Raw genomic sequence first — 19559 nt, 5'->3', positions numbered from 1 at the left:
GCTGCTCCCCTGCCCAGCAGTGCCCACTCATGTTGACAGACGTTATGTCATGTGACCTGCGTGGCCGCGAAAGCATGCTGGGAAATGTATGACACACCAGGAGCCGTCGAAAATTCGTTGTTTACCGTTTTAATTGTCGTCGTCTCTTTTAAATAGCAGTTAACAATCGTCAAACATGAAATAAAAGCTGTTCCATTGCTTTGAATACAGCGGAAAGTACAAGAAAATGAGTAAACAGAGAACACAGAGGTTTTACTCACACAAAATGAAGCACGTTACAGTAAATCACACTACAGGAGTTGGTAAAAACAGGAAAAACTGATTTACAAAAGCATTTTGAGAATATCTTCTTGCTTTAAAATTGCCCATTTATTTTTAAGTTAACTGTTAAAAAGAATGACTATTTAGTGATATGAAATGGCTCAAATTATCACCTGTAGCTGAATTTGTTTTGACCATACACCCCATATGACAAAAGTTTAGGCCTAGTCTGTGCAAATATACTGTATATTTAGGGCTTTACACATTGCTTATGCGGAAAGTTAATTGCTCAACAGATTTTTTTTCACCCTGTTGCACTAGAAGATATTTGATTATATACACTATATACAAACATGCACTGTCATATTTGCATACCACCATACAGTACATGGTTTTGCTTGTGCTTCCATTACAGAATCCTTGCACTGTAAACTGCTCTTACATATTGTAGAAGCTTGAAGAAAGTAATTTGATCTTTTGAAAAGAAGGCTCTCTTACATCTGTTGTTGAGCAGACTGTATCTTAATTCAGCAGGATAACAGTAGCAAATTTTGTTAGTAGTGTGCATGTCCGGTGTTCACACTAATATCAATTTCCTTATCTTGTAACAGCTCACTAGGACTTTTAAATCTACCATCATCCGAATATCTACTTCAATATGAACACTCGCTTTCACATTTTTCACATCAGTTTTTTTTCTGTGTGCAGACAACTATTTGTTGTTGCTGAATCAATGGGCCAAATGATCTCTTTGAGAACTTTTAGTGAGTCTAACAAAACATAAGACAAAGGCTCCCAATCAGTTGATATACCAAGATACATCTGAGTTTTTGCAGTGAAATGGATTTTGTGATAAAGCAATGATTTAAGTGCTTCAATTGAAGTGGTCAGTCATATACAATGTGTACCTTCATCCGCACCAAAAATGACTTCAGTGAAATTAGACTTCGGTGTGAAATCACTAGATTAGGAGGTAAGGCCACCTCATGTCTGACTCCAGCAGATGATAGCAAGTCCAAAGAGATACCAAATATTCTACGGCGTAGTATGACAATTGAAAAATGTGATTCAGTGGTGTTCCCTTTAAGAGCCAGCTTGGGCAGGGGCAACAGGGCAGGCTTGAAATCATGAATGGACACAAAGGACCAACGTTGTTATAGCACTGGTGCTCAGTCACTCTTCCTCATAAAGAAAGAGGAAATAAAAGTGAAGAATCCGAGGCACTCTAAAGACAGAAACAAGTTAAGAAGCCTTTATTAAAACATAGCTAGAGCCCAACCTGTTTCAACTTGAAAACAAGTCCTTGATAATGGCTTGCATTTTTTTTTTCAAAACATACTGGAATCAATAAAGGCTTTTGTACTTATTTATGGCATTAAAGTGCCTTGAAATCTTCTGTCTTTCAGTCCTCACCTGTGCCTTCCTAAAGAGCACCTGAACTGTCTTGGACCCTATGTAGCTCTTCTTTGTCCTTTTTACAATGATTGGAAAGTGCTGCTTTTGTCCAACTCATGTCCATGCTTGTCCGACACCATGTGGTCTATGCAGGATTCTAAAGGATGTCCAGTGTTAGAAAAGTCAAAATGGGAAAATACAGTGTTTTTCACAGGATTAATACACAGAACAGGATGTAGTCATGTCCATGCCGATCCCCATCAGCTACGTGGCAAACTGTTGATAAAATGCCAGCTTGACCCTCTCAATGTGGTGGCAAAGCTTGATGGCCGGTCCCAGTTTCAGGTCCATACACTCTTGTACTGTTGGGAGGTTCAGCAGCAGCAGCGCCTGTCCGTCAATCTCCTGTAAAAGCACGAATTCATGACAAGTAGTTTCTAAAATTAGTTGTGGCTCAACCTTCTAGTAAAGTGATGTTCTGTATTTGTGACTGAATACAATGCAAGTGTATAATGCGCATATTGCAGTTTTAGTATTTCTAAACTGACCTGTTACTTTACAGGTGCTTAAAGGCACATGAGAGAGGGAACTATCTGTCACAATCAACGAGGAGTGAAAAGATATCTGGATACATGCTAAATCAGTTTCAGTCTGAAATCGTACCAAAGCAATACAGTTTAAAATTATACACAGAATTCACATATCCCCCAATCGCAGACATAATTTCAACTCTGCTCTGCCCATCTGCTTTAAATGCAACACAGCAAATGGTATTCTAAGTAATTGTCTATGGTCATGCCATAAGCTGCAAAGGCACTAGTCCAATGTGCTATCTGAAACAGAAAAAATACTGGGTTTGGAACTGGAGATGGACCCAGTGCCCCTCATCCTCGGCCTCCCAAGCAGATATTTACATAAAAGAAACAGTAAGAGATTGTACTGTATTCTTACTTGTACTGCAAGGAAGAACAGTTTATTGCAGTGGATTCATGAAAAAGTATCAACAAGTAAAGGCTGGCAGAGAGTGCTGTTTGACTTCATGCCTTCATACTTTACACGTATGTACACAAACTTCAGTTTTGGAAAGGCCACAACCCTCCAAAAGAAGGTCTGACTGACTTGAGATATAAATAGAATTATTATAATAGAGTATTGTTTGGTACACATAAAAACAAGAATGAAACAAATTAAAGTTTCTTTGTGAAGCCTGAAACTGGCGCTCTTGGGGCTCACGGCTTTAATTTGGCCCACTGAGCTGCCTCTTCAGTTGAATGAAAAAGGGCTTGAACCCGGAATCGGCATTAGTGGCTATATTCTTGTTTGTTCCAAGTGCATATTATCATCATAAACTCTGGTGTTGTGTGTCTGAATCTGAGCTTATTTTGCGTTTTTGCTTTCTTTGTTTTTGATTATTCAGTCTTGTGTATTTTTCTCCCTCTCTCCTGTGGATTTCATAATGTATCCATCTTCTACTTGCTACTTCTAGTGAAACCTAGTAAATGTATTATCAAAAAAACAAACAACCAAACAAACAAAAAGTCTGAGTATTTTGTTACCTGATCCAGAAAAATCCGTGCAAGAGGTGCACAGTCAGTGGTCCTGATGAAACGAACCACATCGGTGACGCTCCACTCCAGTGGGCTGGTGTCCAAACACAACTTCTGAGGAGTCTCAGTCTTTGAGGTCTAAACACACAGACAGGGTGAGTCAGAACAAGACTCAGACAGATTTCCCAGGTGGAAAGGCTCACAGCTCATTTTAACCCTTACAACTGATGCTGAGAAGAAAGGGTATCAGACCTGAACATGTCAGAAAAGAAACTCTGGCTGTTTCAACCTTGCGGATTTCCTCCCGAGCTGTTTAGAGCAAGTTGAGGTCACAGTGAGAACATCATTCAAAATGTTTTCATAATGGATTAGTTAGGCAGTGAAGAGCAGCTGTATTTGATGGAAGGGGCAGAGGGATGAGACGGTGCAAAAGAAAACCTATTTTACATTCAGTGGTACTGAACCTGCCTGAACTTTTTTTCATGGGGGGCCAAAATGTAATGATGGGCCATGGACCAGAAAGCAAACACCTACTGTATTGTAATAAGATGCAAAGTGGTACTCGAATCCCAACATCCTTTAATTGACCGACATCCTGTGCAAAGTGTCACTCTACCTTCTGTGTTCACATTATGAAAAGTAATTCAGAATTGGGGCTCCTACATATTTAAAGAGCGTTTTATCTCACAAAAAGATCATAAACAACGATTTATATTCTTTTTCTTTCAGCAGAAACATCTGGTGGGCCAACTTTGGCCCCCAGGCCCCACTTTGGGCAGCCCTGCAATACAGCATTCATGACAGATACACTGTCTGAAAGGTAAACTTTGATATGAAAATACCAGAAGATATTTATTTTCAGAATATATATTATTGCCAAGTAATTTTAAAACTTGTTGTGTCTTTTGCTACCTTTGGTGAGGGAGGACGGTTCTCGTCATCAGAGAATGAGGGCGAGCGGGGTTTCCGGCGCCGACGCGTGGGCCTGGGTGTTGCCGGTGGGGAGGGGGACGGCGTGGTGGGCTGAGACTTTCCAAATGATTGCTCAGAATCATCCTGCATATCGTCCTGTAGCTCAGAGCCAGTGTCTTCACTCAGGGAGTCATCTTCGTCCAGATCTTCTTCCTCTCCACTGCCCTGCGAACCAAAGACAAGGACAAACAGCCCGTTAGCACAGATTCAAGTAAAGTGTGAGGAGGAATACAAGTTAACATTGTTGGTTTAACAATAATACAAGTGACGCATGCTTTCAAATAATGGTTAATGAAGGAAATGTGTTACCTGTGGAGACCCAGCAGGTGTGTTGTCTACTGAGGCTGAGGAGCGTCTCTTCTTATGGACAAAGAGCTGCTTCCTCCTCTTCCTCCTCCTCCCTCTTCTCTTCACGCCTCCCTCCAGGTTGGAGTGGCCGCCGGGTGGACGGCCAACACGTTTACTCTTCTTCTTGCCATAGTAGTATGCTGGTGACAAGACAGCAGGCTTATTGTGTAATGTTGCATTTGACATCATTGAGATAGATGGAAATGAACTGATCTAACAGATTTTAATACTCGTATTTTTTATACATGTATTCTCTAAAAGAAAAGCATGTCTGTGGAGGATAAGTGCTGTCTGCAGTGAGATGAAAACATAAGAGACAAAAGAGAAAGTGCAATCATGCGTCTGTTGCTATCAAATTGCATCAGTTTCTTAACCCCTGCACTGCAAAGCAGCAGCGAGTAAACATATCAACAAATCTGTGATTTTCGGTGAGTTCACGAAAGAGGCCAATTCTGACACGCTTTCAGCAAACGATACCTGCTAACTCACTGCCTCTGGAAGGTTATTGCAATTTCTAAATCCCAAACTACGTCCCTCTGCTTCACAGAATGTCTGTACTCATTAAGGGAGCATTTATGTCCTCATTGATGATTTCTATTCAAGAGCTACGCAAATGAAAAGAAGTGAGGGTTTCTGAGAAAGGAGGAATGAATGAGCTTTGTGTTAAATTGGAGCACATTTGAATGGTGTTTAGAATTAAGGTCACAACTCACAAGCAAGTATACTGATTTCTGAGCTATTACGAATTAATCACAGCAATTAGAGGCTATGTTCATTTTCTCCTTTGATAGAGAAAAGCGGCCACCCCAGATCACTCGATAAATCATCTGAAGTCTCGACAGTCTCTAGGTCTGCAAAACACCTACTGTACTTGGTCTTGGTGAGGACAGAGCAGTTCTCTGAGCAGCGGTCCAGAACCATGCGAGGTCCAAACAGGTTCGGGCAGCACTCAAGCTTGATGCAGGTTTTCCTGCAGAAGTCTGCAACGCGGTCTGCAGTGCGGACGATTTCCACAGTGGCACGGTAACTCTTTCCCTTGTACCTGACATTTAAGGAAAAGCAAGGTTGAACAGCAAATAAATCGGGATAATCATTCATATGTCCACACAGTATTAGGTTGAAAAAAAAAAAAAAAACGACAAGCAGGTTTTCAAAAACAAGGGGCAAAACGTATCCGACCCTTCTCACTCACTACAGCTCCTGCTATGTTCGCGTTTGCTCTAACACCGTTGCTACAACGGCAAGCTCTCTTAAAAAAGTCACAAAGATGCTGTCGGCTACATCGTTGAAGTATCAGGAGCATGTGCAGGGTTCTGGTGCGCTGATATTTATTTCCACTTGTGCATTCAAGTACATGTTTAATCCAGTACGTGTCCTAAAATAGGCCAGCTGTGAACACTCCTGCTATTCCTGCAGGTTTTTACAGAGCACAGAATTTTGAGCTGAGGATTTAATGGCGTTTCCCCTCACTTGGCTTTGAGTGTCTCTCCATGGCCTTGCCAGCGGCTCTCCTGGTCCAGCTGCAGCTCTCTCAGCACACGGCTGGGCTTGTATGCAGAGTTTATCAGCAGAGTCAATACCTGGATACAAGACAAGCATAGGATTGCAACACTCAGAGTTATCTGCAGGTTGGAGGGTTAAGTCTTTTACTTTATGTCTGGTGCTGTGTGTAGCATTGTAACAACAAAATCGTTTTGCCATTTTGTGAATTTCATTACCGTTAATGTGTGATTGTTGTTAGGTGGAATATTAGCAGCCTATACTGGCCTCTACATTGTGTGACACTGGTTGTTGATTAGTTTGATTGCTATATGGTAGAAATGTCACTGCTTTACCACACAAAGCAGAGGGAGGACTCTTCTTTCAGTGTATATGAACTAAATCTGGGTTTCTTGATATGGCGCATGGTACAATGAGCAAAAGACTGATAGAAAATCAATTCACTGAGAAGGAGCACAAGTAGCCTTCCTCTTCCTGTCCATGCAATAAAGGCTTTTGGGAAATGTGGTCACACCATGATGTGAGACAGAGGCCATCAGTCATCTCCAAAATGATTTCATATGTTTTAAGTAAATATTCAAAGGAATCACAGCTAATGGAACAATTACAAGACCAAGAGTCTACAGCTATGCTAGCAGCCGTGTGACTTTGGCCTGCCAGTGCTTTGAGCTAAATGCTAACTTTAGCATCGTAACATGTTTATGCTTAGCAGGTATGATGTTTACCACATTTACCACCTTGGCAAGTTAGCATGCCAATATAATAATTAGCACTAAACACAAAGTATCAGTGTTGCAGGTATTTGGCTGTAAACTAAAGAACTGGACAAATTTAGATTTAAATTCTTTAAATTGATGCAGTATGGAAAACTTCTTCTGTCGAACCGTCATGCCTGTGTTTAAGGACTGAGGGATGTCTGTTTTTTGGTGTTATTCATACAGTAAGCAGCTGGACCCTTCTCACCTCTTTGAGCACAAGGACACAGTTTCCAGGGCCAATGAACTGAGGCAGCTCTGCAATGCGTCCCTTGTTCAGGTAAGGCCCAGAGAAACAGCGGTGGTTGAAGTAGATCTTGGGACAGCAGTATTTCCCGTTCCCCGCTCCTGCACGCGCACACAAAATGAGACACAAACAATCAAACAAGCACAGGCTACAGAGACCGTCAGAAGACAGGACATACACACAGCGTGGAATCCTTCAATGAGACCGGAGACATACCACTCACCTGTCTCTGACTGGTTGGCCATCTGCTGCTTGACAGTGTCAGGTGACGATGACTTAGGTGGAGTTCGGCTGTAAAGTGATGAAATTTAAGTCAGATGCTGAAAGGCAATTGAACTCCATTCATTTAAACCAGTCAACACCCCCACCCCTGCTGTTACACTTACTGTTTCTCAGGCTGCACCACAGCAATCTTCCTCTCTTTTTCAACTGGAAAACAAAGGAAAGACGAATGTGAGCCCAGTTACACTATTTGCAACAAATCTGGCGGTGGGTTAATGAAACAAACAAAAACAGATTACAGAGCATCTGAGCATAAGAGTCCACTGTGATGACTCATGGTGCATACCTGAGGGTTTGATGGGGTAAATGAGTGGATAGCCGTTTGTCTCACACCAGCTGACAGGAAAGATATCGAGGGAGTCCACATGAACTATCACCTCTGGCATGGGCTGCTTCAGGCCTGTACACACACACACACAGAAACACACAGACAAACAAAAACACACAAAGCGATGAGAAAAGGAAGTGACACACTTCACTCTTCATACCTTGATATTATGTTGTGTGTGTTTAAGAACATTAATTTGAGCTATAATAATAATCAAACAAACATCACACTGTAAATCTTACTTTTAGGCTATTCATCTATTGTCTGCATGAATGTAAGTATGCACACACACACCAGTCTTAAATTTTAGCATAAATGATCACACTATTGACATTGTACAGACATCAGCATTAAAAGGCCCTGAAAACTTATTGTCTTGATCAGCTTCTTACTGTAAGAGACAGATGTTGCCATGGGTGACGCCACTATCAATCAAATCCGATCAGTTTTGAGAGCATCTCTTACTACCTCTTTTAAAGAGCTTTAGGTACTTGAAATCAGCTGAATATTAAGAAGCTGTCTGAAGTGTGCAGCACTGCAACAATTTCTGCCTCCCTAGCAGACTGTATAATCTCTAAAGCAATGATCTTGTGAATAAACTGATGTAAAATAAACATTCTCCTGTTCGCCATAGAAAACAGAAAGTTAGCTACTCAACTAGGGAGCCAGGTAATTCAGATCAGCTCCACTTGCTCGACATGACACGGCCGTTCATGTGCTGTGGGACTCCCCAGAAATTAGACATGTTCATTTTCTTGAAACTCATTCTTTAAGTACCCCATCTCACCTTCCAAGCTGAGCCAAATGTATTGCCCTTTCACTCTGGTGACAGTTGCCACGTGAATGTTCTCAGGTGACAGTGGGTTGACAGCCTCCAGTTTCATGGCCTCTTTGAAGCTGTGGTCACACTGCTCCTGGCAAGTAAACAGAGAGGGAAAAACTCATGTGAGCGCTATTTCACAGCAAGGGATGCTTATGTGATTTTTGCCCATTCTGAAAACCCATACATAAAGAAAAGAAAATATTTGCCTTTAGTAAAAGGGCGAAGAGTTACAGTGAGCCTCCTGTTAACAGCTCATCACACTTCATTCATTCGGTGTCAATCGAATAAGTTAAATCGCATTTCCTGTCACATGACCAGAAGATGTTATGACAAAATCTTTTCTGAACATATCAGATAGCAAAATATAAAACTATAGAAATAAGGCTGCAAACAGAAGGACATTTTGCTTACATGCCTGCTGTAGAGAAACTTTCTAAATTCTGAGCCATGTTCAACCTCGCTCCGCATCAAACCTGTCCACGTGACAAGCAGTTTGAAGAGGTGGCCGCGACGTACAGAAGGTATCACACTATACAGGTTGTCACCGTACATTCTTTTGTCTGTCTCTCTTTTAAAAAACAATCTGGACCTAATCCTATCAATGGCATTAAATCACACACGAACTTAAACCTGTCTACAGCAAAAACTTCATTTTATTTCAGTAAAAAAGCTCTCCTCAGCAGCCTGATCTGCTGCTTGCATAATGCAACCCAAGTAATAGGAAGGAGGCTCCGGCTCTGACAGCTTGCTAATGGTTGAATTAATTTTTATTCATTCATGCAGGCACACCACATCATAGCACAGACACCGTGCAGCCTTCTTACAAATGCAATATAATAATATTAATCTACAACAAATGTCATGTTTAATTGTCATTTCGACAATGGCCAATGAGAACAGAAGATGCGCTGAGAGCTGGTTAATCGTTTATCTCACATTTGACTCTTTCTCTAAAGGACCATTGTTGAAAGTGTGGGTCTGACCGGCATTTGGTGGTGAGATTGTTCATGAGTCGCCGGTCATGAGACAGTCCTTTGCACTTTTGCCTCACCAGTGTGAACTTGTAAAACGGAGGCTAACTTACAGTTGGGAAGCAGTGCTGTGGAGCTGCTTCGGCCTCGCACTGTTTCAGGTAATCTGCCCAGTCAAAGTCTGGACCCTGGTATCCTGTACATGATAAAATAAAGAAAGAATGGACAGAAAGCGAGATGCAAATAAAGTCAGGGAGAGATGAAAAGAAAGCATCCGTGATCTAATCATGGCCATTCCTTAAGTTCTGCTATCACTGACAACTGATACAATAACTGGCTACAAAAGGGACATTTGGCAGAGCAGACCTGGTGGGGGACTGAGAGGGAGCCCATTTTTTAGGCTCCATTGAGCAGGGAAGATCCCTGGACTGTCTCTGTGACACAGAAAGGACCTCCCGGCACCCTCTGACTCCTCAATTCCACAAAGGTCGTCCATCGTCACCAAGAAGTACTGCTCACTGAACACCTGAGGCGGAGAGAAGGTCATTTAAGGACATTTCTGGACATTCTTAATTGACGGCTGTAAAGTTTCAACCATCTGTTTTCCTATCATTGAGTCACACTAAAGTAAAGTAAATGACATCTACAACACTGAGAAATCTTGGGTTGAAAAGGACACAGTTTCAGCCATGTTTGTGTTCTTTCAAGACTCGGGGGATCATTTTTAGCTACAGAATTAACTAAATTAACACTGTGTGGTAATGAACATAATCATCCAAGGTCCATAAACAGCAAACAGGAGAGAAACATTGCAGCATAGGAGAGCCAGATTTGATAGGAAAGTCTGTTACCTTGGTGACAGTGGCAGGCCTGATGGAAATAGGAGCAGCAGGGTCAACAGCCTCCAGTTTCATTCCTTCCTTGAAACAATGAGCAGCAATGGCAGGCTGATCCTGACACGCACACACACACGTACACACGTACACAGTCATTTCCAAAAGCTCAGCTCTTAGCACCCAGTTTAGAAGAGAATTTTGCAACTCTTTGCTTATTGCATAATGATCAGACCTTAACTAGCTGATAAACAGTAAGAGCAAATAAGAGCACGGTTGGCAGTACCTTACTGAACTCTGCAGTCAGAGCTTCATCCTGAGGCAGGTCGCTGATCCGCTGTCTCACCTCCTCCCACTCTTTCTCTGTCCGCAGGGCCAACAGGTCTGAAACAAATAAATGCAAATCAGATGCTGAAGAGCTAAACCTGACTTCCTGATGACTGCTGTATAGTCTGATTATCAAAGAAATATTTAATGAAAAGGTAGAATGCACATCTGATTTTACTCAACGTAGTCCTTTATGGGAGCAACTACACCTGGATGCCTGAATTGGCCAAACACAGTCAGCATGTTCTCCCTCCAAAGTTGGGATGCTGTGTAAGATGTAAATGAACATAGAATGCAATCGTTTGCAAATTTACTGTGTTTACCAACAATGGTTTTACCAAGTGTTCCTGAGCTCATGTAGTAATATCCTTCATACCTGTGTCATGTGTTCACAAAGTGGTGAACCTCGCACCATCCTTGCTTATGAGCGACTGAGCCTTTCTAGGATGATCCTTTCATACCCAATCATGATACTATCACCTGTTAACAATCAGCCTGTTTACCTGTGAAATGATCCAAACAGGTATTTTTGGAACATTCCACAACTTTCCCAGCCTTTAGTTGCTTCTGAAACATGTTCCTGGCATCAAATTCAGAATAAGCACATTTTTACAAAAATCAATGAGGCTGATGAGGTCAAACATCAAATATTTGTGTTTGCACTGTTCTCAATTGAGCAATGTGTCAATCCTGTTTATGTTGTATAGTGTGCCATCTTCTGCAATCGGGTCATAGGTCACCACAATTAATTAAACTAGCAAACAAAACAACAACAAAAAATTGTTCTCCTCAACAGTCTTGGAACCACAAGACACATTAACTTCCTAATAGACGGTGCTATGTTCCAGACGCCCTTATAAACAAGATGATGTGCAGAATTAATAAGGCTGAACTTTAGTTGATACCTTTCATTACCTATAGAAAAGCACTGCATCTTCCTTTTTCAGTTATGAAAAACTAAAATACAAGTAACATAAAAGGCTATAATTATGATCACTTCAATGCACCACTAACTGCTCACTACACTCAGTTATTAACTTTCAAAATCACGCACACACACACACACACGGCAGTAAAAGCCTGGCATTAAATATCAATAAGCCTTTAGCTGTAGTGGTACCAGAAGGTAGATCAGCTGTGTCAGGAGAGAGATACAGCCTCCGGTGCTTCGTACATCTTGCATATTAACAAAATTTATTCACTTGAAGGGCATTAGCAGATCGTGGCCCCGAAAACAATGATCTATCTAAACCTGCATGGAAAATCAATTTCAAGGTCTATTGGGATAACATCACATTTTGAATACTGCTTGCTTGTATTCAATCACTATGCACTTGTCAAAGTATCGGAAAATGGGAATATATCACAAATAATCTGACAAATGAAGAAAAATTACGGATCTGATTGAGCAGGTAGGAATAAACATGAGATGTTATTTTTCTAGAAACTAGTAAGAAAACAGGTATATAATTGGGCATGCATCCAGTGCATGGCTGCCTCGTGAATTCTTCTTGTGTCCTTCCATCAGAAAATATTAGTCATGTCTGCTTTGGCAGTAAACCTTGAGATCTAGAAATCATTTTCTCTTTCTTCCTTTTGTTTCTAAATATATAAATCTGACCTGAGGTCAGTGCCACTGACCTGAGGGAGGCCTGAGGGTGCAGCCGTGCTCTTTGGCCCAGCCGGGTGGGTGGAGGCGTGGGTGGAGGTAAAAGAGCCAGAGGGTTGCGGGTGTGTCTGGGAGGCCCTCGGTGCCTACCAGGCGCAGCTTCAGCCTTCCTCCGACGTTCTCCTCTACCTCGGCGGCCCAGGCCAGCCCCAGGTCAACACTGTCCTGGAGCTCCACGTAGCAACCTGCACACAGGAGCTCCACTGGGTCTCTTCCACACTGGGGCTGCAGGGGGAGGTGGGTGAGGGGTGGTAAATGAGAAGCTGATAGCACACACACGAACGCGAACAAATGAACGCACGCCTAGGCAAGGAGAGGAATTTGTACTGGGAGAGAATGCACTGCATGACTAAGTGGCAGAACTGAAGCACAGTCGCTGAAAACTAGCTAATAGCTCCAAAGAATTTCACAGGCTGCTCCTACAGCAAATTTGCTTTCAGCAGCACAGCCTTGGTGCCGTAAAGAATTCTTAGAGCCTTGTTTTTTTGTAGACTTGGGACTTCACGTCAGAATGCATGCAAGACTTCATAATAGATATAAAATGTCATTTAGCTCAAGTTCATGTTTATTCCAATGGACATTTTAAGCACGAGCTGCATTTTTGCCATTTCAAAAGGAAATGGGCATAACACACACACGGAGCGCTTGGAGATTTAAGTCTACACCAAGACAATAAATACAAGTAGCAAACTGTAAAACAAAACATGACAGTAGAACAGACTACGTGTGTGTGTGTGTGAGAGAGAACACTGCAGAGTCACTGCTGACGATTCTGATCACCTGAGGTCATAAACTGTCAACTTGCTGTTTTTCTAATGTCAGTTGTATTTAGCCAACTTGCCTCACCACGTGAACAGTAAAGGAGGAGGTCTGACTTCATGATGACAACAGTTTTTCTAACCGCATTATATGTTGTTTTAAAGTAATCAAATTAATCAAATCAGTACTGATAGAGGAGACTGTTCTTGGCACAGACAGAGACTAACGCCCCGCCCTGGGTGTGAGTGAGTTTGTAAGAAAGACAGCTGCTCCGTTCTCCTGCCTTACCAATTCCAGCAGGCTGGCAGGCACGCTGCACTCCTCTGCCAAGGCCTTTTCCAGCAGAGCCTCCCAGTCTTGGTGTTTCTCACGCACACCTGAGTTGGATCATACACACACAGTGTTGATTTTATTAGCCAAACAGCCAACTGAGCTCAGGATCACACATACACTGCACCCAAAAAATAACTACTGGAATTAACTGAAGGATTAATACATCTAATAAGACAACTTTCATCTATATGTCATGCAGCAACCACATCCTCAACAGCCCAATCAGGCATTTCTTTGGTGTTTAATTTCATACTATTTTTTGTTTCAACAGGTTGACATGTCTAGGTGTCAAGTGGTAATTATGCTGCATTAATGAAAAAAACAAACAAAAAAACCCCCAGAAGATAAACAGAAAATTGCTTCAGCACTTTGCATCAAAAACTGCAAAGCTCTAGCCCATTTTCCAGAAAAAAAACTATTTGTCATGGAACTAGAACATCAGAAGGGCAACAAGAGTGTTTTATCTGAGACTACTGTGGCAGCAGTGTACTGAAAGAACAGAAACATTCATTATTCCTTGCTATGCTGATCAAAAGTGCAATTACTTAGCTGAGTTCCATCATTAAATAGCATTTTGGAAACAGGTACATGGTTTAAAACACTGTGCACCCTCCACTGCAGAGCCTGTTCATCCACAGCTCGCCTGTCCCTGAAGCCCTCCCAGGAAAAGGAAAAAAACTCTTAAAGTGGAAGCACTAAATTTGCACTTAACTTAAAATACACAACATCCGCAATTCATCATTAAAACTAACTGTGAGAGAATTTAATTGCCAAAATAAAATGCTAAAATTTATGTTTGGCATCAGGCCAACCTTTCATGGCTGACGATGGCTCTGCACATCAGCCATGCTTTATATGATCACTGTACAGAGAAAAAAAACCAGCAAGCATGCAACTTTTCCAGTGTCCACCATCCCAACGCCGGCCACGCCTCACCCTCGGGAGCTCTCATGGCCTTCCCATGCTGGCGGCTCCAGCCCAGCGGGTGGAGGTCTGCCGTCAAGATGTCACACCAGAAGTCGGCACGCCGGTCGTCCTGGTAGCCCTCGTAGCGCAGCAGCAGCAGCTGGCCACATGTGGTGATGATGTTGGCCACCCAGTAAGGACTGTCGGCCTCCGAGCGCACACACACCTCCAGCTTCATGCCCGGGGTCAGTCCTGTCTGCAGGCCCTGGTCCACCTGCAGAACGGAGATACTTAGAATCATTAACTTGATTGACACACTCACAGTTACTACATTTTGGTCTGAGTTCTGCAGCTGGTTACACTAAACATGTACAAACTTGTGCATATCTTATATGTTTTCTATCTCATTTGTTTAATGATTTCTACATTTTCCTGGACAGCACATGTGTGGAATGTGCTGTACAAATACAACTGACTTGACTTTTATTTTTAAGCCATTATTGGCTCTTAATCCAGCTAAACCTTCGGTTATCTAAAGAAGCTGTGTTACCACTGGTGACATTACAGTGACTTCTGTGTTTTCTAACTGTTAACTTTACTAGGGGCTTTACTGGCTGACTCATTCCATACATTTGAGTCATATTTTCAGACCTAATACATAGTTCGAAACCAACCAGCAGTTAGTTGAAACTTAATAAGGACTTTGCACAGATGTTTAGTAATAGATTATGAATAGCTGCTGTGTGTTGGCTGTGAAGGCTGTCAGCACCCACATGTTTGAAGGCGTGATGGGGCACAGACACGGCTCCAGTCTCCTCCAGGTAGTCATCCCAGCTGAAGTCACACACATCCTGAGCTGAGTCTCCATCTGGAACACACAACACATTTCTCTTTCCCGACCTGCTTTCCAAAACATATTATCTAGCTGATTTCACGCAGCTGTTCACAGAGTAGTTCTTACCAGACTCCAGTGACTCCTGACTCATGCTGGTGCCCCCTCAAGGCCAAGGCTAGGAGCTCTGAGGAGGAACAGAGGAGGAGGATCATTATCCAGCGAGAGTAAATGAATGAGCGTTGGTCCAAAACATAGAAATGCAAGTGTCTACCCGAGCCGCCTTCCTCACAGTCATCTGCAGCACACTACACTGTGCCTGTGCGTAATCAAATCACCATCCGCAGATCTGAACATTACTCAACAATCTCTGAACTCGATACTCTTTTCAACAAGATTAATGAGACAGGTGACACTGCAGCCTGCTCAGCAGTTCACAGGCCAAACCAAATCACCAAAAAGTTACACAAAGAGCTAGAAACAGAGATCAAGACTTTCTGGCACCTGGGACAGATGACATCTACCAGCCCACAGCTATAGAGAATTAAAATATCATCAGTCAACAGTCACACACATTAATGTGACACTAATTAGCTGGCAAAGCAAGCTGCAACTTCAGGTGAAGCTGCACACTCAAGAAAGACATAAATTCAACAGCCTTAATTTACAAACGCTGATCCAAGGCCAAAGTCAAATGAATTTGCATTTGTTTGGATTTTTGTCCAGCCATTCTAAAATCAAGGACTCCTCGGCCTTGACAATAGAGTTGTTCAGATACCAGATCCGTGGTCATGTTTCTACATCTTCTATCTGGTCCTGGGCTCAATCAATTCAAAACATGAGAAGCGGTGAACAAAATCACAAACTACAAGCTGCATTATTTGCCATTCATGTGGGGTGGCACAGGCTACCACCTACATAACACACCAGATGGTACGTGATCGGCGGGAAATATATTAAACTATGCTAATCTCATCCAGCTCCACCTCTACTTGTGAAACTCATTTGGGCTCATCTCTTTAGAAAAGCGAGATCTTATACCTTTTCCTGCCCCGATGTGAAGATTTCAAACAGCGCACTGACATGAATGTGGACACACACATCAAGCGTTGACACATCAAACTGACCTGCGGTATTGTGACAAGCAGATGAAATAAGTTAATACAACAAGAGAGATGGCATGAATGAGAAAGAAGGGAGCGCGGGGCGTGACGACAGTGGAGAGAGCGGTGTATGGGATGCTGAGGATAGCTGCTCTGTCACGGCAGCTCCATTCAGCCGGCCTGTCAGGCCTGTCTTTGTCATGTCTGACGTCTCTATTAAAACCAGGGCCACCACCAGAAACCACCCCCTCCCGACGACCGGACTGCCACTGCGACCCCCGTGCTCCGCTGGGATCAGCGCCACCTTTCACCCGCGACCTTGCCCCAGACTCCCTCTGTCTTTCTACCCCCTCCCTCCGACATATACACACACACCAGAGGGCCTTATTGTCTCTGGGGTCATGCTCCAAACATAAGAGTGGAAAAAAGAGCAGTGGAGACAGGAGTAGAAACACAGGCCTAAAGTTACGAAGCTGTGTTCTAACACCTGATGCTGCGCTCAGATATTAGACCAATCATGAATTCATGGTGGGATTTTAAATTGATTCTTTTTTCTAATGTCTACCTACAAACTCCCAGGACCCTCTTCTACAATCAATTTCATGACTTTTCGCTTTTGATGCAATTTCAACAAGACAAAACTGAATCATTCTCAGCAGAATTAAGTAGTGTCTATATTCCATGTCTAAGAGGTATATTGATTACAACACTTCTGAGAAGTATCATTGGAAATTTCCAAAGACAAGCTTTCAATATTTGCTCCTTATTCGACCGCCTAAGCTGTAGGTTTCTACGGCACTTTACTTGGTACAGCAGCAGGGCTCCTGTTTGTACGGGCAGACAGGAAGAAATGCAACTTCCCCTGTTTCATACACAGTAAGTGGTCTGTGTGGACCACAGCTAGCAGCAGTCTGCCTGAATCTTTCTGCACCACCCGAGACTCTGACTGAACCTGAAAGAGAAAGGGAGCGCACACTCCCACACAAACACGCACATACAAAACAGGCACTCACAGATGACTGGGATCCATACTACATCCTCTTTACAAGCACTTACTAAATCATATTCTCATCAGCACTTAGCATGCGATTGAGTATTTCTAAACAGACTTTGCTGAACCTCTGAGGTCTCTGGGCGGGAAATGCAATCTGATAAAATGTGCGTTCGCACACAGCACGGCTTCTCCAGGAAGTAAAATCATACTCAACTTTCAATAAAATGAAATTAGCTGCTGGAACATTTCCCCAAACACTGTTTAATGGCATCTGCTGATCACCAGTAGATGACATTACATTATAAGCAGTAATGTAGCGGAAAATAAGGCAATTAGTATGTCCTCCAGTGTGTTTGTGTCCACACTCAAACATAAATACACCCATTTTCAGAAGAATGCTGATACGATATTTTTCATTTTATTTGTCATGTTTTCGTAACATGGTGTGTTACAAATTAGTGTCACTAAAAAACGTAAGGTCCATTTCAACCATACTACAAAAAGCTTTTTTCCACACTCGGCTGCAGTGTTGTGGAGCTGCACGGTTAGTGTCGGGTTCATGGTGCCAGATTTCTGACATATCAGTGTGTCTGTTTGTGGTGCTCACAGCACTGAAATCCAACAGCTGTGTGCAAAGTCCACCGAACTCCCAAAGACCAACAGTTCTCACTGTGAATAGTTTTCATCAGAACATTTTCTTCAGTAGAGAGCACTTCCAACGCCAACTGTTTACAATGACTTCTGTGGATTCTTATTTTTTTCCCCCAAAACATATCCAATGCTGTGAACCACAAATAAAAAATCCACTCACCTGTTTTGTACTGGAGTGGTTGCAGAAATTTCACTGACTGACGTCTGAAAACCAAAACTATCTGATGAGTCAACAGCACTCTACTGTAGGCAGGTGAGAAAATATGGGGGGCCTTTTATTGTAATTCAGGCAAAATTACCTCTTTAAAAAGGCTGAAAAAAAGGAAATGGAGATTTACATTTCATGGCACTCCTCATACTAGTTGGCAAACAAATGATTGTGCAGCCCAGTGGAGGTTCCTATCAGGTTTCTGCCATGACTTACACCTGCCAAGGCGATCTTAATAACTTTAAACCCCCCAAACCACATTAATATGGACATTACGGTTGCCAACAAAGGGTTGCACTGAAGCTCCAGCAATGGGAGTTGGCCTGCTTGGTCAGGGGACGGCGATCCACGGGCTCCGTCAAACTACTTCTGTCAACTGGTCGACCTGCTCCAACTTCAGACCAAACGGGGTGCCGAGGACACAAATCCACATTTCCTCCGCACAAACAACACCGCCGTTTCATTCAGTGGCAGCGACGCCGCACGTTGCCATCGCATAGCGGCACGTCAACCGGAGCCGCGCTGCCAGCGGATCACTCAAGTTGCACAATGGGGAAGTTAAGAGCCGGGAGGAAAATCGGTTGCAATAAGTCAACGCGGAATGTGACAACCGACCGAGCATCATCCCGTCCATCAGCTGGTGAGCGCGGACTGCAGCGAATCGCCTTCATAAGCCGATGAGTTGATTTAGCTGTTTGTTCCGAGCCACACAGAAACACAAATCGGCTGAGGTCGTGCAACCTTCATTATGTAAGTCTTCCACATTATAAATATACGTAGTTACTCAAGGGCAAATCACTGGAAATTTCCACACAATCCCCGAACTGAAACTAGCTTAAGGTTGCACTGCTTGTGCACGGACGAACCGCAGCATTCAGAGATGGGCCATTAACGCAACGGCTTTGCAGAGAGAGACTACAGCGCCGACGGTCTAACTTTCACTCTGACGAGAACATGGCACATACCGATCGAGAAGATTGACAAATTGCTGTCTAATAAATAAACACGCCGTCCTAAATGTGGAACGACCGTGTGGGACTCGCCGGACACATGGTAAAATCGCCTGTGTCCGAGTCAAGTTACTGAACGTCACAGCTTGAGCAATAAGAGCAGGCTGACGAGCAATAAGGGCGCTTACACTCGACCGAACCCGACTCGTCTTTTTGAGAGACGGGAAAAAAGGCGAACGCGCCACCACACTGCAAAACACCGTTAGGGATTTGTGACAAACAACACAGAGTATGTGAATATTTAGTCGCAAAATTCGCCCCTTACCGTTAAGTAGTTTTTCCAAGTCGGTTTTTTAGATGCCGTTCCTCTCCGCCTGCTCGCTCGCAGCAACGTCAAGCTTACGCGAAGGAAAGGAGGGATCCCCGGATGAACGCTTCAAAATAAAGTGTTCAGAGAGGCGGGAGTTGCAACCGTCGCCCAAGCAACAGCGGGACTTTCCGCGTTGAGGATTAAATCGCGAGACTTCCGGCGTAACTCTGGCAGCGTCCCGCTAGCTTGACGCAG

At 43.1% G+C, this 19559-nt stretch overlaps 1 protein-coding gene across 4 annotated transcripts; it reads right to left on the bottom strand.

Annotated features, from left to right (window-relative positions):
• Positions 1-122: 122 nt before the first annotated feature.
• Positions 123-19397, bottom strand: sfmbt1 (Scm like with four mbt domains 1). 4 transcript variants are annotated; one of them, XM_041951859.1, is made up of 22 exons: positions 18136-18611; positions 17997-18040; positions 15218-15275; positions 15030-15124; positions 14287-14530; positions 13306-13394; positions 12231-12483; positions 10549-10646; positions 10281-10382; positions 9796-9955; positions 9543-9625; positions 8423-8549; positions 7594-7707; positions 7412-7454; positions 7249-7316; positions 6987-7126; positions 5994-6103; positions 5390-5565; positions 4485-4663; positions 4116-4340; positions 3213-3341; positions 123-2061 (listed from the first exon to the last, which is right to left on the bottom strand). In XM_041951859.1, the coding sequence occupies exons 3-22, from the start codon at positions 15240-15242 to the stop codon at positions 1921-1923; spliced, it is 2601 nt and encodes an 866-aa protein (XP_041807793.1). In that variant the 5' UTR covers positions 15243-15275; positions 17997-18040; positions 18136-18611; the 3' UTR covers positions 123-1920. The 4 variants fall into 4 exon arrangements, with proteins under 4 accessions (XP_041807793.1, XP_041807773.1, XP_041807802.1 ...); XM_041951839.1 differs by lacking the exons at positions 17997-18040; positions 18136-18611 and adding an exon at positions 19320-19397; XM_041951868.1 differs by lacking the exons at positions 17997-18040; positions 18136-18611 and adding an exon at positions 19010-19040.
• Between the last annotated feature and the right edge of the window lie 162 nt (positions 19398-19559).

This window comes from Chelmon rostratus, chromosome 2, assembly GCF_017976325.1.
Source record: "Chelmon rostratus isolate fCheRos1 chromosome 2, fCheRos1.pri, whole genome shotgun sequence".
NCBI classification, from domain to species: Eukaryota; Metazoa; Chordata; class Actinopteri; order Chaetodontiformes; family Chaetodontidae; genus Chelmon; species Chelmon rostratus.
The sequence above is the reverse complement of the archived record's forward strand: the minus strand, read 5'-3'. Positions and strand labels throughout refer to the sequence as shown.

Bases quoted from the DNA above. Each gene is read 5' to 3' on its own strand.
- sfmbt1 (XM_041951839.1), bottom strand. From the start codon at position 15,242: ATGAGTCAGGAGTCACTGGAGTCTG. The intron at 13,395-14,286 runs GTGAGGCGTGGC...GATCCAACTCAG, and splicing joins GGCCATGAGAGCTCCCGAGG to GTGTGCGTGAGAAACACCAA. The intron at 6,104-6,986 runs GTGAGAAGGGTC...TCTTGTATCCAG, and splicing joins GTGTCCTTGTGCTCAAAGAG to GTATTGACTCTGCTGATAAA.